The following is a 27,852-nucleotide window of genomic DNA, read 5'->3' on the forward strand; positions in this document are numbered from 1 at the left end:
ATGCATGTGCGTAAGTAAGCAAGAACTATATAATGACTGTTTTGTTATCCTGACCTCTGAATAAAGCTACAGAAACCTTTTGCAGAAAGCTGAGTCCTTGCCTAATTATTTAACCCATTGTCTTACAAACCTTGGGCATTAGTCAAGGCGTATTGATTATTATCACCAAGATAGAAAATTATTTTAACAGGTTACCAAGTACGTAGAAGGCTTGATAGATTCAGGAGCAGCAGGTAATTTTATCGATCACCAGCTAGTACAAGAGCTTGACATTGCTCTAACACCTGTCGGCCCTCCCTTAACCTGTTGAGGGTAGGGGGCAGTATTTGCACGGCCGGATAAAAAATGTACCCGATTTAATCTGGTTATTACTACTGCCCAGAAACTAGAATATGCATATAATTATTGGCTTTGGATAGAAAACACCCTAAAGTTTCTAAAACTGTTTGAATGGTGTCTGTGAGTATAACAGAACTCATATGGCAGGCAAAAACCTGAGAAGATTCTGTACAGGAAGTGCCCTCTCTGACCATTCCTTGGTTTTCTTGACTCTTTTTAATTGAAAACTTAGGATCTTTGCTGTAACGTGACACTTCCTACGGCTCCCATAGGCTCTCAGAACCCGGGAAAAAGCTGAATGATGTCGAGGCAGCCCCTGGCTGAAAAACATTAGCGCCTTTGGTAAGTGGTCTATCAGAGGACAATGAGACTGAGGCGCGTGCACGAGGCGACCCCATGTTTTTATTTTCTCTCTCTTTGAACGTAAACATGGTTTCCCGGTCGGAATATTATCGCTTTTTTACGAGAAAAATGGCATAAAAATAGATTTTAAACAGCGGTTGACATGCTTCGAAGTACGGTAATGGAATATTTTGAATTTTTTTGTCACGAAACACGTCGGGCGCCTCACCCTTCTTTACACTTCGGATAGTGTCTTGAACGCACGAACAAAACAGAGGATATTTGAACATAACTATGGATTATTTTGAACCAAACCAACATTTGTTATTGAAGTAGAAGTCCTGGGAGTGCATTCTGACGAAGAACAGCAAAGGTAATAACATTTTTCTTATAGTAAATCTGACTTTGGTGAGGGCTAAACTTGGTGGGTGTCTAAATAGCTAGCCCTGTGATGCCGGGCTATCTACTCAGAATATTGCAAAATGTGCTTTCACCGAAAAGCTATTTTAAAATCGGACATAGCGAGTGCATACAGGAGTTCTGTATCTATAATTCTTAAGGATTAACACCCTGGATGGGCAGCCATTGGGCACAGGCTACATCACGCACCTAACACAGAGCGTCACCACACCGAAACCATTCAACTCATGGAACTCTCATCCCCCAAACAGCCACTCATCCTCGGACACCCCTGGCTTTGCCGTCACAACCCCGCCATATCGTGGCAACAAGGTGAACTACTGTCCTGGTCTTCTACCTGCTTCTCCAGTTGTCTCAGCCTACCCTGCAGAGCCACCACCATTGAGGACTCTGCCTCGGCAGTGCCACCCACCACACCATCTGAATACGCCCAGTACAGCGACGTCTTCAGCAAAATTAAGGCCTCCACTCTGCCACCACATCGCCTAGGAGACGGCGTGATTGACTTAATCCTTGGAGTGTCCCCACTGATGAGCCTTGTTTACCCCCTATCTATCCCGGAAAATGAGGCAATGGAGAACTACATCGATGAATCACTCAAACGGTTTCATTCGTCCTTCTTCTTCCCCGGCTGCATCCAGCTTCTTCTTCGTTGGAAAAAAGGATGGTGGTCTCCGTCCATGTATTGATTATCATTCCCTGAATGACGTCACGGTCAAGAACCGTTTCTCTCTTCCTCTGATCCTAGCGACCCTTGAACAAGTGGGCAGCGCCACCATCTATACTAAACTCAACCTGTGAAGTGCATATAACCTTGTCCGTATACGTGAAGGCGATGAATAGAAGACAGCCTTTATCACCGCTCGAGGGCACTACGAATACCTGCTCATGCCTTATGAACACCCCCGCCGTCTTCCAATCCTTTATGAACGAGGTTTTCCAGGATATGATCAACCGCTTTCTCATCGTCTACATTGATGACATCCTGATTTATTCTTACTCCCTGAAGGAACACATAGAGCACGTGCAAAAGGTTCTTCAACGGCTCCTTGACCATAACTTTATGTGAAGACTGAAAATAGTGCCTTCCATGTAACCTCGGTAAACATCCTCGGCTTCGTACTGACACCTGGAGGGGATGAGAACAAAGTCACCACCGTCAGTAACTGGCCCAAACTCACCACCGTTAAAGAACTCCAACGTTTCATTGGGTTCTCCAACTTCTATCGCCGGTTCATTTGGAACTTTAGTTCTACTGCCGCAACCCTCACTGCCCTTACCAGCCAAAAGACCCGGACCCTTCAATGGACTGATACCTCCGTGACTGTGTTCAACTTGAAATGCCTCTTCACCTCAGCTCCTGTCCTTTGTCAACCTGATCCGACCCTTCCTTTCACCCTGGAGGTGGATGCCTCCGAAATAGGAGTAGGAGCCATACTCTCTCAGCGGGTGGGAACACTTCTCAAATCACATCCCTGTGCCTTCTTCTCCAGGAAGTTATCCCCCGCTGAGAGGATTTACGATGTGGGGAACAGAAAACTCCTCGCCATCAAGCGGGCCCTCGAGGAGTGGCACCACTGGTTGGAGGGTGCACAACATCCCTTTCTCATCCTAACAGATCATCGTAATCTGAAATATATGCCAAGAGGTGCCAAGAGGTTAAACTCCAGACAAGCCCGCTGGGCTCTCTTCACACGCTTCCATTTTCATGTTACTTACATCCCTGGAAAGAAAAACGTAAAAGCTGACGCTCTCTCCCACCAGTTTGACCTTCCGACCAGTAACTCAGACCCTACACCCATTCTTCCTTCCTCTTGCATTATGGGACTGGTACAGTAGGAGGTTCACTCTGCCATACAAGAAGCCCTAACCTCAGACCCGGCTCCTCCTGAGACACCAGCTGGGAATAGTTACGTACCAGCAGCTGTTAGACCCCAACTGATGCAATGGTGTCACACGGCCTTGGGGTCAGGACATCCGGGCATTACACGAACCACCGAACTTCTAGCCCGGAAGTTCTGGTGGTCCTCACTGGCATCTGATGTAAGGGAATATGTACTCTCCTGTCCAGTCTGCGCTCAAACCAAAAGCCCTCCATCTCCCTTCGGGGAAGCTTCAACCTTTGCCAATCCCTTGCAGACCCTGGTCCCACATAGCTGTTGACTTCATCACAGACCTTCCTGAATCCTCTGGTAACACCACCATCCTTGTCATAGTAGACCGTTTTTTCAAAAATGTGTCGTCTGGTTCCTCTTCCTCATCTATCTAACGCCGTGGAATTGGCGGAATGTATCTTCCAGCAGGTGTTCCGTCTATATGGGATTCCGGAGGACATCGTCTCTGACCGCGGGCCCCAGTTTGTCTCCTGGGTGTGGCGAGCCTTCTGTGACCGACTGGGGGTCGCCCTCAGTCAGTCGCCCTCAGCCTCTCCTCCGGGTACCACCCCTCATCCTTGATTCCAAATGCCTGAGAGGTCGCATCCACTACCTTAGTGGACCGGGAAGGTTATGGGCCTGAAGACCGGTCCTGGGTCCCCGACCAAGACATCCTCGACCCAGAGATGTTTCAGGCATTTCACCATAATTGTCCAGATCGTCCCGCTCCCCGACTTTGGGGTTGACCCCCGAACAGACCCACTGGACATCAGCCTCGATGCAGAACGTCGGGTCAATCCACGACCTCGTCGAACCAGCCTGCCAAACCTCGACCCCGAGGTAGGCGTACACCTCTGCTCATCCGCTGGCCCCACCTTCCGTTGCCGTTGGGTCGTCAGGAGCCTCGCTTGGGGGGAACTGTAAGGTTCTGCTTTTCTTTTCTTAGTTAACCTTGTGGTTTTTTTTGTGTTCTGGAACGTAGCCCTGTTTCTCACCTGGTCTCATCAGGTCCCTATTTAGTTCAGTTCTTTCTGTTTGTATGGCTGTGAAGTATTGTTTGTTTTTGACTGCCTACCTGTGTTTGACCATTGCCTGCCTGTGACCACAATTCCTGCCTTCCGCGACGGCTTAATAAACATCTGCCGATCTCTGCGTGTGAATCTACACCTTGTTCTCCCTGAGTATGCATTACACAAATGCAGCTACTTTGGTGTTATTCTGGCTGCACTTTTGACGTGACTGTAAATTAGCCGTAGTTGGCTAGCTAGCAAGTAAGGGATAAGAATGTTGCCAGCTAGTATGGCAATGACACATTTAGAACGAACGACTGCATAGATGCAGAACAAAAAGACTGAACAACTGGGTCGCGTCTCTAGCAACCGAACCGATAGAACAAACAACCAGACGGCTTGGGTAGCAACCTTAGATTTGTGTCTTCTTGAAGGATGAAATAGTATGAGTAAATTCATCAAAATAACCTTTTTAATGAAAATATGTCAATTATTTGGATATGTTGGTAAACCGTTGTATAAAAGTGATAATGCCCTCCAAGCCAGTGTTTGGGGGATATGCACCGAGCTGTCTGTCTAAACTACTGGCACACAGCGAGGACACCCATGCATATCCCACAAGACATGCCACAAGAGTTCTCTTCACAGTCCCCAAGTCCAGAACAGACTATGGGAGGTGCACAGTACTACATAGAGCCATGACTACATGGAACTCTATTCCAGAAAAATGAACTGACGCAAGCAGTAAAATTTAGATTTAAAAAACAGATAAAAAAACACATTGTGGAACAGCGGGGACTGTGAAGCAACACAAACATTTGCGCACACACACACACACACACACACACACACACACACACACACACACACACACACACACACACACACACACACACACGATACATACACATGGATTTAGTACTGTAGATATGTGATAGTGGTGGAGTAGGGGCCTGAGGGCACACAGTGTGTTGTGAAATATGTGAATGTATTGTATGTTTTTAAAATTGTATAAACTGCCTTAAAACTTCTTATGGCTTGGGGGCAGTATTTCGACATCAGGATGAGAAGCATGCCCAAAGTAAACTGCCTGTTACTCAGGCCCAGAAGCTAGGATATGCATATATTGATCGATTTGGATAGAAAACACTCTAAAGTTTCCAAAACTGTTAAAATAATGTCTGTGAGTATAAGAGAACTGATATGGCAGGCGAAAACCTGAGGAAAATCCATCCAGGAAGTGGGATTTTTTTTATGTGGGTACTTTTCAAATGAATGCCTATAGAGTTTCTAATGGGTTAGGACCCAAATTGCAGTTCCTATGGCTTCCACTAGATGTCAACAGTCTTTAGACATTGTTTCAGGCTTGTTTTCTGAAAAATGAAGAATGAGATCTTTCTCTCAGTAGACTGAGGAAGAACGCTGAGCTGTTTGCGCGCATGACCGATTGCGCGCCCTTCGTTGTTTTTCCTTTCTATTGAATACGCTATTGTCCGGTTGAAATATTATTGATTATTTAGACAATTGACAACCTGAGGATTAATTATAAACATCGTTTGATATGTTTCGACGAACTTTACCGGTACTATTAGGAAGTATTCGTCTGCATGTTTTGACCGCCTTTGAGACAGTGGATTACTGAACAAAACAGAGTTTTGGGGATATAAAGAGGGACTTTATCGAACAAAACAAACATTTATTGTGTAGCTGGGACTCTTGTGACTGCAACCATATGAAGATCTTCAAAGGTAAGTGATTAATTTTATCGCTATTTCTAACTTTTGTAATTCCTTTACTTGGTTGTAAAATGTTTGTATGCTTTTGTAAACGGGGCGCTGTCCTCAGATAATGGCATGGTATGCTTTTGCCGTAAAGACTTTTTGAAATCTGACAAAGCGGCTGGATTAACAAGAAGTTAATCTTTAAGCCGATGTATAACACTTGTATTTTTATGAATGTTTATTATGACTATTTCTGTATTTTGAATTTGGCGCTCTGCAATTTCACCAGATGTTGTCGAGGTGGGTCGCAAGCGGAACGCCTGCACCAGACAGGTCAATTTTTGCTGGACCCCAGAAAGAGTAGCTGCTGCTTTGGTAGCAGCTAATGGGGATCCATAATGAATACAAATACCTCAGTCCCCTTCAAATAACACCCAATATATATATATATTTATTATTATATATATACAGTGGCAAGAAAAAGTATGCGAACCCTTTGGAATTACCTGGATTTGATCTGATCTTCATCTAAGTCACAACAATAGACAAACATAGTGTGCTTGTAACGATCGTCGTAGAGAGGTGACCAAGATGCAGCGTGGCACGTGTTCATGATTATTTATTTAAATCAAATAAACACTTGAACAAAAATAACAAACGGAAACAAAAGTGCACAGTTCTGTCAGGTACAGAAACACAAAACAGAAAACAACTACACACAAACACAGGTGGGAAAAGGCTGCCTAAGTATGATTCCTAATCAGAGACAATGATAGACAGCTGCCTCTGATTAGGAACCATACTCGGCCCAAAACAAAGAAATACAAAACATAGAATGCCCACCCTACACGCTGACCTAACAAAATAGAGAAATAAACCGTCTCTCTCAGGTCAGGGCGGGACAGTGCTTAAACTAATAACACAAATTATTGGATTTTCCTTGTCTATATTGAATATATCATTTAGACTTTCACAGTGTAGGTTGGAAAAAGTATGTGAACCCCTAGGCTAATGACTTCTCCAAAAGCTTATTGGAGTCAGGAGTCAGCTAACCTGGAGTCCAATCAATGAGACGAGATTAGAGATGTTGGTTAGAGCTGCCCTGCCCTATAAAAAACACTCACAAAATTTTTGTTTGCTATTCACAAGAAGCATTGCCTGATTTGAACCATGCCTTGAACAAAAGAGATCTCAGAAGACCTAAGATTAAGAATTGTTGACTTGCATAAAGCTGGAAAGGGTTACAAAGTATCCCTAAAAGCCTTGATGTTCATCAGTCCACGGTAAGACAAATTCTCTATAAATAGAGAAAATTCAGCACTGTTGCTACTCTCTCTAGGAGTGGCCGTCCCGCAAAGATGACTGCAAGAGCACAGCGCAGAATGCTCAATGAGGTTAAGAAGAATCCTAGAGTGTCAGCTAAAGACTTACAGAAATCTCTGGAACATGCTAACATCTCTGTTGACGAGTCTACGATTCGTAAAACACTAAACAAGAATGGTGTCCATGCGAGGACACCACGGAAGAAGCCACTGCTGTCCCAAAAAAACATTGCTGCACGTCTGAAGTTCGCAAAAGAGCACCTGGATGTCCACACAAAATATTCTGTGGACAGATGAAACTAAAGTTGAGTTGTTTGGAAGGAACACATAACACTATGTGTGGAGAAAAAAAGTCACAGCACACCAACACCAAAACCTCATTCTCACTGTAAAGTATGGTGGAGGGAGCATCATGGCTTGGGGCTGCTTTTCTGCCTCAGGGCCTGGTCAGCTTGCTATCATTGATGGGAAAATGAATTCTCAAGTGTATCAAGACATTTTGCAGGAGAATGTAACACTATCTGTCTGCCAATTGAAGCTCAACAGTAGTTGGGTGATGCAACAGGACAACAACCCAAAACACAGAAGTAAATCAACAACAGAATGGCTTCAACAGAAGAAAATACACCTTCTGGAGTGGCCCAGTCAGAGTCCTGACCTCAACCCGATTGAGATGCTGTGGCATGACCTCAAGAGAGCAGTTCACACCAGACATCCCAAGAATATTGCTGAACTGAAACAGTTTTGTAAAGAGGAATGGTCCAAAATTCCTCCTGACTGTTGTGCAGGTTTGATCCGCAACTACAAAACATTTGTGGTTGAGGTTATTGCTGCAAAAAGGATGGTCAACCAGTTATTAAATCAAAGGGTTCACATACTTTTCCCACCCTGCACTGTGAATGTTTACACGGTGTGTTCAATAAAGACATGAAAACGTATAATTGTGTGTTATTAGTGTAAGCAGACTGTGTTTGTCTATTGTTGTGACAGATGAAGATTAGATCAAATTTTATGACACATTTATGCAGAAATCCAGGTAATTCCAAAGGGTTCACATACTCTTTCTTGCCACTGTAGATTCTACAGACCCTACTGAGTAATCCCAAACCCACTTTTACTTTGGCACATAGAATAGTTTTTTCTCTATAAACCAATATGTAATTCATATACAATGTATTGCATTGGATTGAATGGAATGGGTGGAGTAGAAGGTGCTGCTGGTTATTTAGACCACAGTCCCCATGAAATAACACCATATTTAGATTCTACAGACCATATAGAGAATTGTATTAATAGTGTATTTCTTTAAATATAGCTTACACAATAGTTTTCAACATACCAGTATTGGTATAAACTTTCTAAAGAAATACTGGTATAAATAATACAAAATTCGAAGTAAAAGTATGTCAAATTATCCAAAATTGATATTCCCAAAGTTTAACATGTCTTTACAGGGGGATGTTTTGAAAAAAGACATCCTTGATCGTAGTGTTAGTAGAAGGGTAATATGTGCAATGCATTGGAAACATAGAGCTAGATAGAGGACTCATCTTCATACCATTGAGGCTACAACCCATAGGAATCCCCACTCAGTTAAATTTTACTCAAATTAGTAATTTACTCAAATTCTTATCCAGAGCAATTTACAGGAGCAATTAGGGTTAAGTGCCTTGCTTAAGGGCACAGATTTTTCACTTAGTCGGCTCTGGGATTTGAACCAGCAGCCTTTCGGTTACTGGCCCAACGCTCTTAACCGCTAGGCTACCAGTTGACTAATTTAAAATGGCGGAATCATGGTGGAAGCCCTCAATTGCAATGTCCATGCTAAAACAGGTTATATTCATAATGAGTCCTCTATCTATCTCTATGGTTGGAATGCAAAAACAGGATGTTGCGGACTAACTACATCACTTGCCGTTTAAACGCACACTGATGTTGTGTATAATGTTAGACTTTACTGCATTCAAACATAGAGCATCTGTATACTTTGCCTCTTCCTCTCTGATCCAAATACATTTGATATTAATAGTTCATTCAAGGTATACGTCCTGGCAAAAAATTATTAATGTATCGACAAAGTTTCACCTTTGTTAGTAGAGTCTGTCTTTTTGAACGGTCTTCCATTTGACTGACAATAACATTAATAAAAAAACTAAGTTTAATATTTTATGTGCATTCATTGCACGTTTCACAAGGGTTATAATAATCCAGAAAACATATTAGCCTAAATATGAACAGCATGATAATCCACTAATGTCAATGTAGGCCTATGTCTTGATGTCACAAGATATGTATTTTATTTGACCATGCATCCCACCCTATATCAAATAAGAAAAGGAAGTTAATATTCAACTGGTATATCCAATGGTTATGGTTAGGCATAGGGATAAAAATGGGCTAAGAATAGGGCTACATTTAAGGTCAGGATTAGGGTAAGGTTAGGCATTGGTTAACTTTCCCCCATCCAAACCGATCTGACACCCAATGAAGAAAGAGATGTACGCTGTCTAGTGCCTGAATACAAATTTTACAACCACAAAAAAATACTGATCAAAGGACATTCTGTTGCATATTGGTATCATGTTTATGGTCTCAAAAACAACATGTCGTTTGACTTTTGTCTGCTGTAGTAACGTATGTCACTGCCTCTCCTGGTAATTCCATCCAAAACCTAAAATACATCTGCGAATGCCATTCATTCACTGACGGGACTTCTGTTAAACAGAAAGTTGAATGTTTATGTTAAACTGTTCAATGTCTTCAAATGTTATGTAGCCTAATAGTGTTTTTCATTTCGACTGTAGAGACTGGTGATAATGGAAATTGATCCCTGTCAGATATATCTGACATTGGTTTGTGTGTGTGTGTATGTGGAGGGGGGGGGGGGAAGTGGGGTGCACGTGACAAGGTTTTCAGGAGCTGTACCCCAGCTGCCGGGGTAGTCTAAAATTAATCTCTCTTTTTATTGGCCATCAGGCCCAAAGCCTTTTTAGGGGTGTGTGTTTGTGCTATGTGAGTGCCCCAACAGGGGTTCACTTCTCGTGGCCAGAAATGTTCTAACCTGAGAGAGAGATCCAGACATACAGAGGCGGCATACTAATAAAGGACCAGGTAAGTCACTATACACACAAACACACAGGCGGGAGCTGCGACAAACATAGTCTCACAACACATTACACAACACATAGGCTCACTCCTATGAAACATTTAAACACACAGAGCTTTTACTTTATGAATATGACACCATTGCGTAAGCCTACCTTTTAAAATGTTCATGGTATTGAGCCACAGTGTCTTTCTAGTCACCCACATGATATGCTCATTTTACTGAGGGTAAAGGATTGTGAAAGTGTGCAGAATGGGTATTCATAGAATAATAGAAGACTGATTGGTTCTTACTAACTTAACGTCCACTTTGTTCAAAAGGTTGTCTTTTTACTACGATAAAGTGGTACACGTATTTTGAGTATGTATCATGCTACAATTTGTTTCTATCCAGGTCCTCGTAAAACATTTGTGTTGAACTCAACAATTTAGTAATGATGATCTCTTACTAGGTTGTATTGATGTAAATGAAGTGGTCGCCAAGTCTGGTCCTAGAGAACAGGTTATGCTTTGGAAACAGCCAAAACACCTGATTCAACTAAAGGTCTTGATTATGTATTTCGATATATGATTTTGGATGCATTAGGTGTGCTAGCGCTGAACTGGAACAAAAGCCTGCACTCCAAGACCAGGGTTAGTAGCTACAGCATTTTAGGCATATTATGGATCCCCCACTCAGGTTCTAAGTGGTAGAAGCACACCGGTTTCAAATAATCAATAACCATCATGTAAAATCATGGTCTGATCATCATTTTTTTGTCTGGACCCAGATAAGCTGATGCATGTGTTACTAGTGCTGAGATGGAACTAAAGCTCGTATTGGTAATGAGGTGTTTGTGTGTGTTTCCCTCGCAGGCAGCCATGTCGGTCTCTCAGATCACCCCCACCCTGTTCCTGAGTGGAGCAGACGCCCCCCTCAACCAGGCACTGGTCTCCCGCAAGGGCATTACCCTCATTGTCAATGCCACCCTCAACCACGCCTGCCCAGTCTACCCAGGCGTGGAGTGCCTGCGTGTGCCCGTCTCCGACCTGCCCAGCGCCCGTCTGGGTGACCACTTTGACCGTGTGGCAGAGCGCATCCATAGCAACCGGACGGGTGGTACGCTGGTGCATTGTGCGGCTGGCATGAGCCGCTCGCCGGCCCTGGTCATAGCATACCTAATGCGCTACCGGGGAGTGACTCTGTGCCGGGCCCACGCATGGGTGCAGGAGAGTCGGCCGTACGTACGACTCAACGCGGGTTTCTGGGCGCAGCTACTAGAGTTTGAGAAGAGGCTCTATGGGAAGAATACGGTTAAGGTGGCTGCGCCCATGCCGCCGGTGCAACCGCCCCTGTTGCCATGGACACTTCGGTCATCATGGACACAGCGGTCACCACCGCTGTTGCCCAGGTCACCGTTGTTGTCGTCTTTGTCGCAGGCCAAGAGGTTGAAGAAGGGTAGGCTTGGAAGGAAATAGTAGGGAGGGAAGTTTGCTTTTCTGTCTGAAGATGTGAGGGGAGAACTTACAGCCCTACTGCCTGAGGATGTAAACCAGGGAAGCAGGCATGTCCCTTGCCTTGATTTGATAAGGGAAATATAGTACAATAATAATCTTTATATATATATATATATATACACTAAACCAAAATATAAACACAACATGCAACAATTTTTAAGATTTTACTGAGTTACAGTTCATATAAGGAAATCATTCAATTTAAATAAATTCATTAGGTCCTAATCTATGGTTTTCACATGACTGAGAATACAGATATGCATCTGTTGGTCACAGACATCATAAAGAAAAGTAGGGGCGTGAATCAGAAAACCAGTCAGTATATGGTGTGACCACGTTTTGCCTCATGTATCGCGACAGATGAGTTGATCAGGCTGTTGATTGTGGCCTGTTGAATGTTGTCCCACTCCTCTGCAATGGCTGTGCGAAGTTGCTGGATATTGGCGGGAACTGGAACACGCTCTCGTACACGTCGATCCAAAGCATCCCAAAAATGCTCAATTGGTGACATGTCTGTTGAGTATTGTGTACAGATTTTTGCGACATGGAGCCGTGCCTTATCATGAGGTGATGGCGGCGGATGAATGTCAGTGGTTTCAAATTGCAATTGATAAAATGCAATTGTGTTTGTTGTCCATAGTTTATGCCTGCCCATACTATAACCCCACCTCCACTATGGGGCACTCTGTTCACAATGTTGATATCAGCAAACCGCTCGCCCACACGACTATATACACGCTGTCTTCCTGGCACAGTTGAAACCAGGATTCCTGGTACAGTTGAAACCAGGAGTCATCTGTGAAAAGCACACTTCTCCAGTGTGCCAGTGAGCATCGAAGGTGATCATTTGCCCACTGAGGTCGGTTACAACGCTGAACTGCAGTCAGTTCAAGATCCTGGTGAGGGCGATGAGCACGCAGATGACCCTGACACAGTTTATTACAGTTTGTGATGAAATTCTTCAGTTGTGCAAACCCACAGTTTCATCAGCTGTTTGGGTGGCTGGTCTCAGACGATCCCGTAGGTGAAGAAGCCGGATGTGGAGGTGCTGGACTGGCTTGGTTACTCGTTGTCTGCGGTTGTGAGGCTGTTTGGACGTACTGCCCAATTCTCTAATAACATCCCTGTTACCAGATCATTTCTCGCATTTCTCTAACATACATACATTTCTCTAACATATTACTTTAGAAAAAAATTGCCATTGACTGATCAGATCAAATGATTGACATAAAGAGTCGTTGTGTTGAACACTGTGCGATGTTTAACAGTAAGAATGGCAGAATGGTGAACTTACTAAATGACTGAGAGTTTGAATGTGTGATATTAGGTTGCTTCTTGTGTAAATATTTTCCGTCTGGATTTTTATTATTTTTATGTTATGTATGTTAGAGAAATTAGAGAAATTATCTGGAAACAGCTTTGGTGGACATTCCTGCAGTCAGCACACCAATTGCACGCTCCCTCAAAACTTGAGATATCTGTGGCATTGTGTTGTGTGACAAAAGTGCACATTTTAAAGTGGCCTTTTATTGTCCCCAGCACAAGGTGTAATGATGATCATGTTGTTTAATCAGCTTCTTGATATGCCACACCTGTCAGGTGGTTGGATTATCCTGGCAATGGAGAAATGCTCACTAACATGGATGTAAACAAATCTGTGCAAAAAAAATGATATATTTTAGCTCATGAAACATTGGACCAACACTTTACATGTTGTGTTTAGATTTTTTTTTACAGCGTATATATAAAGTCAAAAGTTTGGACACATCTACTCATTCAAAGGTTTTTCTTTATTTTTACTATTTTCTACATTGTAGAATAATGGTGAAGACACCAAAGAAATTCCACAAATTAACTTTTAACAAGGCACACCTGTTAATTGAAATGCATTCCAGGTGACTACCTCATGAAGCTGGTTGAGAGAATGCCAAGAATGTGCAAAGCTGTTATCAAGGCAAAGGGTGGCTAATTTGAAGAATCTCAAATATAAAATATATTTATTTAAAATTTTATTGGTTACTACATGATTCCATATGTGTTATTTCATAGTTTTGATGTCTTCATTATTATTCGACAATGTAGAAAATAGTTAAATAAAGAAAACCCCTTGAATGAGTAGCTGTGTCCAAACATTTGACTGGTACGGTTTTGTGTATGTATATATTATTATTATTATTATTATTATTATTTAATAATATTGGAATTCCACTCCCCTTCCATGTTATTGTGTTTAAATACAGATAGGAATGAGAGGGGGAGAAAGTTGAGGTGAAACACAGCGCAGAACATTTAAGAGGCAGTTTGTGGTCCAGAGTTGGCAGCGCCACCTCTGCACAAAAATGTGAATTCCACTACCTGAGGAAGAATGTGGACAGCAAATCTTCTGCTGTGGAATCTTGTTCCTAGGAGTTTTCCTAGGTTCTTCCTGAAGTTTAAAACTGTACATGACAGTGGAGTAAGATCTTCTTCACATTCACATTATCTCAAGGATGTCCAGTAAGGACTAAGCCTGGACTACAGTTTTTTTTAGTATGTTTTTGATGTTGTTGCATTTATGTAATTTGCAATGCCTTGTTTTATTTCTGGATATGAACATCAACCCTTTTAAAGTTAAAGCGTGTAAAATGTGTAGACGTGCCCATGACATTATGTTTGACATCATTATATTTCAGGAGGCCTTTTATGTAGAGGCCTTTGTTCTTAACGTTTACAGCTCAACGCTAGGCCCTTTCTGCAGTGGGGTGGTTTTGCAACTCAGAAAATATTTTGGTGTATTGCAGATTGTTCTGGCAATTCTCACATAGAAACTAAATTAGGAGGAAGGATGTTTGAAATGTTTAAAAAAATTGTGTCACAAACCATTTTGGGGAAAATCATTATGAAAGTGACAATTTTATGCCCTACACATGCCTCCTGTAAGACCCTAAATACATGATACAGACATATTGGTGTCATTATGCTCCTTATACTGTAGTGTGCTCTAACATATGGAGTATGTCTAGATTCTGAAATACAAATGCTCACATTCATTTATTCAACAAACAAATATTTATATAAATATCTCAAAACTATCATTTTTTATTTTGTAAATTTGTACACAACTTCCATAAATCCCATATCCAACCTAGCAGGTCTCACTGAGGGCGCTTTCACATATTTCTGTATGATCTGGATCGTATGATATCCTGATCCACGTTAAAAAGCATATGTGAAACGTAAACGAATCCTGGCACAAATAAATCCTGGATCCTGCAAGGGCTGTGGGTCCAAGATCCAGGACCAGGGTACCAGGTATTGTGACACGGCAACACCCTGTGCTGATGTTCATGTGTCATAACACTTTTAAAATACAGGTTGCAACTGGAGCGATATTCATTATTTTTTGTTGGTTAATCAACTTTTGTTATCCAGTTAACGTTAGGTAGACAATTAGCAAAAAACATTATATAATTTAAAATAAGGGCAAAGGGGCGACATGGACTGTCTGTAAAACCGAGACCTTACTGCAGATCTGAGGGAGAGTATCAAGGCGGAAAAAGCAAAAGGCTATTCAGGGAATGCAGAGCAGTGTAGGACAAAGATTTTTTTAAACTACGCTCACAATACATTTCAACCAGGGATGCACTCAGGAAGTCGGGAAGCTCGGCAGATGAAAAGGACAAGTGTCAACATTTTGATATGATTGACACCATCATTGGCTCACGACCAACCAATCCAGTCGGACCTGTGGATACATTGTCAGAGACAGTCCTGTGCCTGCTGCTGCAAATTAAAGTCCAAACACACTGAACAGTTTGTCATCTGAAATTGACGATTTCTTCCCCAGTGGTAAGTTGACAGTAGGCTATGCATAGCAATGGTACACTGTAAGCTAATGTGAGCTAGCCAGCAAAAAGTAATAACAACTTTAGACCAAGTAACATCAGCCTGTGATTAGTCCATTGCTTACAATAACTAGCTAGCTCAGTCACATTTCAACTTTTTGGGGTTACAGTAACCAATACTGCAAAAGTATTACATTCTTTTACCTTTGTTTTTTAGATGATCCTGTTTGTGCTTCAGGGGATGTTATCCAGCAAGCGGGGACATGTAACCACCAGTGAGGCTAGGCGGACAAAGAGGAAAAGGAAGGCACCTGACACACCAAGTACCATGGCAGCAATTGCAGACACACAGAAGAAACAATTTGAGGAGTTTATGAAGTTGGAGACTGACCGCCTCTTGAGTGAGCTTGCAGATCAACTGGTGGCATGGACAGCAAATGAGGAGAAGAACAGCGAAAGGCAGCTTCAGCAGTGAAAATAAGATCTTTCTTACTGTGTTTCAGCACTTGGCAAACACATTTGAACGTGTGGCAGGGGCCCTTGTCCTACCTCACCAAAGCTGTTCCCCAACAACATAAAGCAGGCCCAACAACACAGCGTGGTATCCCCCCACAACACCATTTGGAGCTTCAATGTATACAGCCTCAGATCTGAATCCCCTTTACACCATTGAGAATGAGCTGTCAACATCGACCATGACCACATATTATCGTCTGTAGTTATCCATTGCAGAACTTTTGTATCTTTTATATCTGTCTGACTTGATCAGATAGATATAATTCTAATTTGTTCAGTTTTGGTTTTTAGATCGTAAATAATATATTATTTATTTGATCAGATTTAATGAACATCAATTGATGAAAATATTTATTATATAACAATAATATCTTTATGTTACATAATAATAGCATGTTAATAATGTAATAGCCAACGATTGTCATCTTGAATAGATAAGGCCCCTGAGGCCTACTTAATGAACATGTAATGGTCGTCGTAAGTCATGGACCAAGGCGCAGCGGGTTGAGTGCTCATCTTAACTTTATTAGAACACGTAACAAACAAAACAAGAAAACGATCGAACGAACAGTGTTGCAGGCTAACACACAGCAGTACAACAACAACTTCCCACCAAGGGACAGGTGAAAACAGGGCTACTTAAGTATGACTCTCAATCAGCAACAACGATGTACAGCTGTTCCTGATTGAGAGCCATACCAGGCCAACAAAGAAATACACAACATAGAAAAACATAGAAATACAAAACAAGAACATTACCCAAAAACCCCGGAACACAGAAATCAAACACCCCACTTACATAAATACATAACCCATTAAACCCCGAACCACATAAAACAAATACCCCCTGCCACAACCTGACCAAACTACAATAACCTATAACCCCTTATACTGGTCAGGAAGTGACAGTACCCCCCCCCCCCCCCAAAGGTGCAGACCCTGGATGCACCTCACACAAAAATAAACACAAAATAAACCCCCCAAACTAAAGGGAGGGAAGGGAGGGTGGCTGCCGTCACTGACGGTTCCCGTGCTACACCCCCCCTCCCCAATCCTCCTACTGTGGATGTGGCTCAGGCTCTGGCCTTAGTCCACCACCTAACCTGTCCACCCCCGCTGAATACCTCTGGCTGAGGCACGTCGCTGTAGACCTCAGGCAGAAGGACGATTCTGGGAGCTCCGGACTGTAGGGCGACTCACTCGGTTCCGGACTGTAGGCCGTCTCACTCGGTTCCGGACTGTAGGCCGTCTCACTCGGTTCCGGACTGTGGGCCATCTCTAGACGGGGCACTGTCGCCGGACACTCTGGACGGGGCACTGTCGTCGGACACTCTGGACGGGGCACTGTTTCCGGACGCTCTGGACGGGGTACTGTCGCCGGAAGCTCTGGACGGGGTACTGTCGCCGGAAGCTCTGGACGGGGTACTGTCGCCGGAAGCTCTGGACGGGGTACTGTCGCCGGAAGCTCTGGACGGGGTACTGTCGCCGGAAGCTCTGGACGGGGTACTGTCGTCGGAAGCTCTGGACGGGGACTGCGCACTGAAAGCCTGATGCGTGGGGCTGGTAGTGGAGGTACCAGACTGGAGACACGCACCCCAAGGCTAGTGCGAGGAGCAGGAACAGGATGAGTTGGACTGGGCTGACGCACTGGAGGCCTGGTGCGCGGGGCAGGTACTGGAGATGCCAGACTGGATACACGCACCCCAAGGCTAGTGCGGGGAGCAGGAACAGGACGAGTTGGACTGGGCTGACGCACTGGAGGCCTGGTGCGTGGTGCTGGCTTTGGATGTGCCAGACTGGATACACGCACCCCAAGGCTAGTGCGGGGAGCAGGAACAGGACGAGTTGGACTGGGCTGACGCACTGGAGGCCTGGTGCATGGGGCTGGTACTGGAGATGCCAGACTGGATACACGCACCCCAAGGCTAGTGCGAGGAGCAGGAACAGGATGAGTTGGACTGGGCTGATGCACTGGAAGCCTGGTGCGTGGGGCTGGTACTGGAGGTACCAGACTGGAAACACGCACCTCAGGAGCAGTGCGAGGAGCAGGAGTAGGACAAGCTGGACTGGGCTGACGCACTGGAGGCCTGGTGCGTGGGCCTGGTACTGTCTTCACCAGACGGCTAGCACGCACCTCAGGTGACATCAATTTTAGGACACGCTCCGTAGGACGAATGTCGTGCCTAAAACACCAACACAGCACCTCTCTCATAGTTTTCTCCTCCAATTTTCCCCTCCAATTTTCCCATCAACTCCTTTACAGTCTCTCGCTCACCTCCAATTTCACCCCGACTGGCTCTGGTTCCATCCTCGGCTCCGCCGATCTGTCTGTGTGCCCCCCCCAAAAAATGTATTGGGGCTGCGTCTCAGGCTTAAATGCCAACCGTGTGTATAGAGCCTCATACCAGCGCCGCTCCGCCTTGGCTGCCTCTATCTCCTCCGGTGGGCAACAATATTCCCCAGCCTGGTACCATGGTCCAGCCCCGTCCAGGATCTCCTCCCATGTCTAAGTTTCCCGATAGTCCACATAATTCTTCTGTTGCTCTTTACCCCTCTGCTTGGTCCATTTGTGGTGGGAAGTTCTGTAACGGTCGTCGTACGTCATGGACCAAAGCACAGCGGGTTGATTTTAAAGATTTTACTGAGGTACAGTTCCTATAAGGAAATCAGTCAATTGAAATAAATTCATTAGGCCTTAATCTATGGATTTCACATGACTGGGAATACACATATGCATATTTTGATCATAGATACTTTTAAAAAAGGTAGGGGCGTGTATCAGATAACCAGTCAGTCTCTGGTGTGACCACCATTTGCCTCACGCAGGTGAGGCAGATGAACCTGTAGCCATATTACTTCAACAGTATTTAACATTAGATTGTCTCTGGCTCATTGAACAAATTGTACACTGTCCATTTGCAATGTCTTACAATGGGCATTTACCATCACAAATTGGACATGCTCTAATATACTGCAGAAATGCCCAATTGACTGGCTCGTTGAACTCGGGATGGCCGAGCAACGATAGTGGTTCCTCTCCATCGCTCGTTGGTGTTGATTTCAGCCTGTCCATTTGGTGATGGTAAATCCCTCATTAAATACATTGGAAATGTACACTGTCCATTTGCAATATAAAATGTACAATGCCAATATATTATACTGCCATCAAGTCAGCCATCAGCGACCTTAATTAGTGCTGAAAATGCACTTTTTCCAGGCGAAGCGACGGGGTCCCTGAAAGAGCCATTGGACAGAAACTTTACGGTCCGTCTCTATGGGCTGAGGCGGTTTCAGTGCACCTAGATGTGTGATTTTGGGACTTTTCTAAATGTTGTCGTTTTCTCGATGTAAAAAATGAAAGTTGGAACTGTAAATCTGAATATTCTCTATTTTTTTAGGTGGTTGAAGCGTAATCTACATGATCTGCGATTGCATATTATAATCTGTATTTATTTGTATTATTGGAAATGTTTGGTTGTTGTTATGTTAATGTCTAAGGACCTGCGCGCTCTGGAGCAGGTTTTCATCAAGGATCTCTCTGTACTTTGCTCTGTTAATCTTTACCTCGATCCTGACTAGTCTCCCAGTCCCTGCCACTGAAAAACATCCCCACAGCATGATGCTCAGTTTGGCCGGGCGGCCAGCTATAGGAAGAGTGTTGGTAGTTCCAAACTTCTTCCATTTAAGAATGATGGAGGTCTTGGGGACCTTCAATGCTGCCAAAAGAATGTGGTACCCTTCCCCAGATCTGTGCCTCGACACTATCCTGTCTCGGAGCTATACGGACAATTCCTTCGACCTCATGGCTTGGTTTTAACTTTGACATGCACTGTCAAATGTGGGACATTATATAGACAGGTGTGTGCCTTTCCAAATCATGTCCAATCAATAAAGTTTACCATAGGTGGTCTCCAATGAAGTTGTAGAAACATCTCAAGGATGATGAATGGAAACAAGATGCACCTCAATTTCGAGTCTCATAGCAAAGGGTCTGAATACTTATGTAAATAAGGTATTTCTGTTTTTTGTTTTTAATACATTTACAAACATTCTAAAGACCTGTTTTCACTTTGTCATTATGGGGTATTATGTGTAGATTGATAAGGGAAAACATTTATTTAATCAACTTTAGAATAAGGCTGTAACGTAACAAAATGTGGAAAAAGTCCAAATTTACTGTATAAAATAAAACTAATCAAGCAGAAAGTACCAGTGAAGCACTCAATATGGAAGAGGTCCAATGAAGCGGATGCTAAGCTACAGGACTGTTTCGCTAGCACAGACTAGAATATGTTCCATGACTCATCCAATAGCATTGAAGAGTTTACCATATTAGTCACCGGCTTTATTTAGAAGTGCATTGACGACGTCGTCCTCACAATGGCTGTATGTACCGTAAATATCCCAATCAGAAGCCGTGTATTACAGGTAACATCCACACTGAGCCAAAGGCTAGAGCTGCCACTTTCAAGGAGCAGGACACTAGTGCTTTGAAATGCTTTGAAAGGCTGGTCATGGCTCACATCAACACCATCATCCCAGACACCTTAGATCCACTCCAATTCACATACGGCCCCAACAGATACACAGATGACGCAATCTCTATTGCACTCTACACTGCCCTTTCCCACCTGGACAATAGGAACACCTATGTGAGAATGCTGTTCATTGACTATAGCTCAGCGTTCAACACCATTGAGCCCTACAAGCTCATCACTAAGCTCAGGACCCTAGGACTGAACACCTCCCTCTGTAACTGGATCCTCGATTCCTGACAGGCCCCCCCACAGGTGGTAAGGGTAGCCAACAACACATCCACCACATTGACCCTCAACACAGGGGCCCCTCAGTGGTGCGTGCTTAGTCCCCTTCTGTACTCCCTGTTCACCCAAAACTGGGTGGCAGCGCACAACGCCAACACCATTAAGTTTGCTTATGACAACGCGGTAGTTGGCCTGATCACCGATGATGATGAGACAGCCTTTAGGGAGGAGTGGGTGCTGCCCAGCCTATTGTTTTCTTTCTGATGGTGGATAGAACGTTGAAGATCTGACGTTGTTTTAAAGGTACAAATTGAATATATTTTATACAAGGTTTGTCTATGTTGAAATTTGGTTACCATGATGACATAATCATGTGGTTGAAACTTCACCCTTAAAACAATTTTATTCAAATCCAATGTATTTTCCACATAGATTCCACTTCACAATACGTTGAGAAATTACAGTGAAACAACACTAAAATAAAAGCCCAGAAGAAAGCATGAGCATCTATGCATCGCTGCAATCAGCCTATAATTACACTAGGAATTGAAATTGCAAATAGAACGTTTGGAGATTATTCCAAATTTACACAAAAAACAAACACCAGCGAGAATATCCTAACCTGGATTGCAATAAATGTTTTATTACAAGCAATAAGATCCACAACTTTTCATATATGGTATTCATTTCACATCCAAAAGGAAAATAAATATTCTGAATAGCGTGTTAAAGCGAATCATCGACAATGAAAGTAGCACTAGAAAAATACATCTAAGTATATATAGACAAAATGGTTATTTAAAATGTTGTTAACAAAATGTCCTGGGTCGTGTTCAGTAGAAATCAAACGGAAGAAAACGGACCAAAACGGGGAGGGACTACCTGAAGTTGTCTAATAAGAAACAAATTATATTGCAAAATATTTTGCTACTGTGTGCACTAATGAATACGACCCTGTTGTCTTAGCAATGCTGTTATGGATAATTACAGAGGCTGGTCTGAATATTGATGATGTTTGCTAATGACACACTCATCCCACTCATAGTTAACAGTGTGAGGCATTCTCTGCTCTCTGCCCGGAGTGGCATATAGCTGTGTGCCACTCTAGACAGAGAGTCTACAATTTTGAGAAATAATTTCTGTTTGTACATACAGAGATTGGATAGGTATTTCAATTACTTTTGAGTATTTTGTAATTTGTATTTGAAAGTACTGAAAAAGTAATTTGTAAAAAGATACTTCAATGAATGGTATTTTGTATTTTCAAAACACTCAAAATATTTTTATAACCTTTTTTTTCATAGAGGTTCACAATTTTGTGTCCCCATTTCAGAAGTCTTATGACACTATCGTGTACAGCAATGAGAGTTGTTGGTGGAGAAGCTTGCAAAAAAGTTAATTCACGAAGATACAGTACACTTCAAGAGAGAGGATAATGCAGTGAATTTGATTTGTATTACTACACTCACTCTCATTCGCAAGTGACTTTCTTTCAAACACATTTGCGCATCCACCTACACCCTCTGATGATTTGAGTTTATTTGAGTTTATTTTATTTTTACAGGGACAGTGCACATTAATCAACGTTTCAGTAAAAGTGCCGGTTTTAGCCAGCCGGCTAATTTTCAACCGCAGTCCCTGATGTAAGGCTTGTAGTAATATATGGTATCTCCTTTCTGACACCAATGCAGCGAATTTGGAATAATATGCGGCCACAAAGCTCTGAAGATTAACACTATGAACTGTGCCAATTGTCTAAGCAATAGATACTGTTCATAGAGTGTTAGCCAAGGTTCACAGGCTGTTTTATAATTCATTTAAAGAGGCTGCCTGTAAATGAATTTTCTGTATTTTGAAAATACAAAATACATGTATTTTCATCAAATACATTTGTTGGCACCAGTATTTTGTAGTTCATTACAATACATTGGTCTTTGGGGTATTTGATGTTTTGTAACAGATACATTTTAATGTATCTTTGCCCACCTCTGTGTACATACATTACCAGGCAAAAGTTTGGACACACCTACTCATTCAAGGTTTAAAAAAAAATAAAAAAAATAAAATGTATTACTATTTTCTACATTGTAGAATAATAGTGAAGACATCAAAACTATGAAATAACACATATGGAATCATGTAGTAACCAAAAAAGTGTTAAACATATCAAAATATATTTTATATGGGAGATTCTTCAAAGCAGCCACCCTTTGCCTTGATGACAACTTTGCATACGCTTGGCATTCTCTCAACCAGCTCCATGAGGAATGCCAACAGTCATGAAGGAGTTCCCACATATGCTAAGTACTTGTTGGCTGCTTTTCCTTCACTCTGCGGTCCAACTCATCCCAAACCATCTCAATTGGGTTGAGGTCGGGTGATTGTAGAAGCTAGGTCATCTGATGCAGCACTCTCCTTCTTGGTCAAATAGCCCTTCCACAGCCTGGAGGCATGTTGGGTCATTGTCCTGTTGAAAAACAAATGATAGTCCCACTAAGCCCAAACCAGATGGGATGGTGTATAGCTGCAGAATGCTGTGGTATCCATGCTGGTTAAGTGTGCCTTAACCTGTTGGGTCTAGGGGGCAGCATTTGCACCTCTGGATAAAAAAAATGTACCCGATTTAATCTGGTTACTAATCCTACCCAGTAACTAGAATATGCATATACTTATTATATATGGATAGAAAACACTCTAAAGTTTCCAAAACTGTTTGAATGGTGTCTGTGAGTATAACAGAACTCATTTGGCAGGCAAAACCCTGAGACATTTTCTGACAGGAAGTGGATACCTGATGTGTTGTATTGACTTTAAACCTATCCCATTGAAAAACACAGGGGTTTAGGAATATTTTGGCACTTCCTATTGCTTCCACTAGATGTCACCAGCCTTTACAAAGTGTTTTGAGTCTTCTGGAGGGAGATCTGACCGAACAAGAGCCATGGAACGGTGATGTCCCATTAGACACCTGGCGCGCTACTTCATGTTGGGTACCCTCGTTCCAATAGGTTATAAAAGAGTATGCATTCGTCCACCTTGAATATTATTCATGTTCTGGTTAAAAAAGGCCCTAATGATTTATGCTATACAACGTTTGACATGTTTGAACGAACGGAAATATATTTTTTCCCCTCGTTCATGACGAGAAGTCCGGCTGGCTTACATCATGTGCTAACGAGACGGAGATTTTTGGACATAAATGATGAGCTTTTTTGAACAAAACTACATTCGTTATGGACCTGTGATACCTGGAAGTGACATCTGATGAAGAGAATCAAAGGTAATGGATTATTTACATAGTATTTTCGATTTTAGATCTCCCCAACATGACGTCTAGTCTGTATCGCAACGCGTATTTTTCTGGGCACAGTGCTCAGATTATTGCAAAGTGTGATTTCCCAGTAAGGTTATTTTTAAATCTGGCAAGTTGATTGCGTTCAAAAGATGTAAATCTATAATTCTTTAAATGACAATATAATATTTTACCAATGTTTTCTAATTTTAATTATTTAATTTGTGACGCTGACTTGACTGCCGGTTATTGGAGGGAAACGATTTCCTCAACATCAATGCCATAGTAAAACGCTGTTTTTGGATATAAATATCAACTTGATAGAACTAAAAATGCATGCATTGTCTAACATAATGTCCTAGGAGTGTCATCTGATGGAGATTGTAAAAGGTTAGTGTATCATTTTAGCTGGTTTTATGGTTTTGGTGACCCTGTCTTTGACTTGACAAAACATTACACACAACTCTTGTAAATGTACTGTCCTAACATACTCTAAATTTATGCTTTCGCCGTAAAACCTTTTTGAAATCGTAAAACGTGGTTAGATTAAGGAGATGTTTATCTTTCAAATGGTGTAACATAGTTGTATTTTTGAAAAATTTGAATTTTGACATTTATTTGGATTCAAATTTGCCGCTCTTGAAATGCACCTGCTGTTGATGGAGTGCACCACGGGTGGCACGCTAGCGTCCCACCTAGCCCCAAGAGGTTAAATTCTAAATAAATCACAGACAGTGTCACAAGAAAAGCACTCCCACACCATCACACCTCCTCCTCCATGCTTCACGGTAGAAACCACACATGCGGAGATCATCTGTTCACCTACTCTGCGTCTCACAAAGACACGGTGGTTGGAACCAAAAATCTCAAATTTGGACTCCAGACCAAAGGACAGATTTCCACCGGTCTAATGTCCATTGCTTGTGTTTATTGCCCAAGCAAGTCTCTTCTTCTTATTGATGTCATTTAGTAGTGGTTTCTTAGTAGTGGCAGCAATTCGACCATGAATGCCTGATTCACGTAGTCTCCTCTGAACAGCTGATGTTGAAATGAGTCTGTTACTTGAAATCTGTGGAGCATTTATTTGGGCTGCAATTTCTGAGGCTGGTAACTCTAATGAACTTATCCTCTGCAGCAAAGGTAACTCTTGGTCTTCCTTTCCTGAGGAGGTCCTCATGAGAGCCAGTTTCATCATAGCGCTTGATGTTTTTTTGCGGCTGCACTTGACGAAACGTTCAAAGTTCTTAAAATATTCTGCATTGACTGACCTTCATGTCTTAAAGTAATGATGGACTGTCATTTCTCTTTGATTATTTGAGCTGTTCTTGCCATAATATGGACTTGGTCTTTTACCAAATAGTGCTATCTTCTGTATACTCCCCCTACCTTGTCACAACACAAATTTGTATTTGTATTTATTATGGATCCCCATTAGCTGCTGTCAAAGCAGCAGCTACTCTTCCTTGGGTCCAGCAAAATTAAGGCAGTTTATACAATTTTAAAAACATACAATACATACACAGATTTCACAACACAATCTGTGCCCTTTGGCCCCTACTCCACCACTACCACATATCTACAGTACTAAATCCATGTGTATGTATAGTGCGTGTGTGTCGTGTGTGTATCGTGTGTGTGTGTATGTGTGTATGTGTGTGCGCACGTGTCTGTGCCAATGTTTATGTTGCTTCACAGTTCCCACTGTTCCACGATGTGTTTTTTTATCTGTTTTTTAAATCTAATTTTACTGCTTGCGTCAGTTACTTGATGTGGAATAGAGTTCCATGTAGTCATGGCTCTATGTAGTACTGTGTGCCTCCCATAGTCTGTTCTGGAATTGGGGATTGTGAAGAGACCTCTGGTGGCATGTCTTGTGGGGTATGCATGGGTGTCCTCGCTGTGTGCCAGTGGTTTAGATAGACAGCTCGGTGCATTCAACATGTCAATACCTCTCATAAATAAAAGTAGTGATGAAGTCAATCTCCCCTCCACTTTCAGCCAGGAGAGATTGACATGCATATTATTAATATTAGCTCTCTGTGTACATCCAAGGGCCAGCCGTGCTTCCCTGTTCTGAGCCAATTGCATTTTTCCTAAGTCCTTTTTTGTGGCACCTGACCACACGACTGAATGTGTATGTATAGTCAAGGTGCGACAAAACTAGGGCCTGTAAGACCTGCCTTGTTGATAGTGTTGTTAAGAAGGCAGAGCATCGCTTTATTATAGACAGACTTCTCCCTATCTTAGCTACTACTGCATCAATATGTTTTGACAATGACAGTTACAATCCAGGGTTACTCCAAGCAGTTTAGTCATCTCAACTTGCTCAATTTCCACATGATTACAATATTTAGTTGTTTAGGGTTTAGTGAGTGTTTTGTGCCAAATACAATGCTTTTAGTTTTAGAAATATTTAGGGCTAACTTATTCCTTGCCACCCACTCTGAAACTAACTGCAGCTCTTTGTTGAGTGTTGCAGTCATTTCAGTTGCTGTAGTAGCTGACATGTATAGTGTTGAGTCATACGCATACATAGGCACTCTGGCTTTACTCAAAGTCAGTGGCATGTCGTTCGTAAAAATCAAAAAGAGCAAGGGGCCTAAACAGCTACTCTGGGGAATTCCTGATTCTGACTGGATTATATTTGATAGGCTTCCATTAAAGAACACCCTCTGTGTTCTGTTAGACAAGTAACACTTTATCCACATTATAGCAGGGGGTGTAAAGCCATAACACATACGTTTTTCCAGCAGCAGATTATGATCGATAATGTCAAAAGTTGCATGTCTAACAGGACATCCCCCACAATCATTTTATCATCAATTTCTCTCAGCAAATCATCAGTCGTGTGTAATTGCTGTGCTTGTTGAGTGTCATTCCCTATAAGCATGCTGAAATTCTGTTGTCAATTTGTTTACTGTGAAATGGCATTGTATCTGGTCAAACACATTTTATTCCAGAAGTTTACTAAGGGTTGGTAACAGGCTGATTGGTCAGCTATTTGAGCCAGTAAAGGGGCTTTACTATTCTTGGGTAGCAGAATGACATTAGCTTCCCTACAGGCCTGAGGGCACATGCTCTCTAGTAGGCTTAAATTGAAGATGTGGCAAATAGGAGTGGCAATATCGTCTGCTATTATCCTCAGTAATTTCCCATCCAGATTGTTTGGCTCAAATGATTGGCTCAAACGCATTAAAAAGGAAATAAATCCCACAAATTAACTTTTAACAAGGCACACATGTTAATTGAAATGCATTCCAGGTGACTACCTCATGAAAGTTGTTTAGAGAATGCCAAGAGTGTGCAGAGCTGTCATCAAGGCAAAGGGTGGCTACTTTGAACAATCTCAAATATAAAATACATTTTCATTTGTTTAACACTTTTTTGGTTACTACATGATTCCATGCGTGCTATTTCATAGTTTTGATGTCTTCACTATTATTCTACAATGTAGAAAATAGTAAAAATAAAGATAAACCCTTGAATGATTAGGTGTGTCCAAATTTCTGACTGGTACTGTACGTGGTCTAATATATTTGTTCATTTCAGTCTATGGGTGTGTGTGTGGATCTGCTTACGTATGTGTGTGTATCATTTGTTTTACTGTGTTCACACTCCCAGGAGTATCCCGGAAAACAAAGTATCCTGGAGGACTGTGAGTGCTGAGCCTGTTCCGTTGTCGACGAAAATGGACACATACTCCCCCGCCTGCAAGCCAGAACATAAAGGGTTAAAGACCATCAGTCACTCCGCACTCTACTCTCAATCCTTTCACCAAGAGCAGTGTTTATGCTCATCTATCACTCTGACTGCCAGTATCATTCCTG

At 42.4% G+C, this 27,852-nt stretch overlaps 2 protein-coding genes across 2 annotated transcripts in view; one reads left to right on the forward strand and one right to left on the reverse strand.

Moving 5' to 3' along the window:
- Positions 1–10,017: 10,017 nt before the first annotated feature.
- Positions 10,018–14,575, forward strand: si:ch1073-184j22.2 (dual specificity protein phosphatase 18). Its single transcript, XM_014139459.3, has 2 exons — positions 10,018–10,139; positions 10,989–14,575. Exon 2 carries the CDS (start codon positions 10,995–10,997, stop codon positions 11,589–11,591), a length of 597 nt encoding a protein of 198 aa, XP_013994934.2. The 5' UTR covers positions 10,018–10,139; positions 10,989–10,994; the 3' UTR covers positions 11,592–14,575.
- A 6,781-nt stretch (positions 14,576–21,356) lies between these two features.
- si:ch1073-184j22.1 (erythroferrone) overlaps positions 21,357–27,852 on the reverse strand; it is a 30,263-nt gene continuing 23,767 nt past the window's right edge. The window contains exon 8 of the mRNA XM_014139157.3: positions 21,357–27,733. Coding sequence (XP_013994632.3) covers positions 27,635–27,733 — 99 coding nt within the window. The 3' untranslated portion in view covers positions 21,357–27,634. The remainder of the gene's footprint in view (positions 27,734–27,852) is intronic.

This window comes from Salmo salar, chromosome 14 (genome assembly GCF_965601325.2).
Source record: "Salmo salar chromosome 14, fSalSal1, whole genome shotgun sequence".
Classification (NCBI taxonomy): domain Eukaryota; kingdom Metazoa; phylum Chordata; class Actinopteri; order Salmoniformes; family Salmonidae; genus Salmo; species Salmo salar.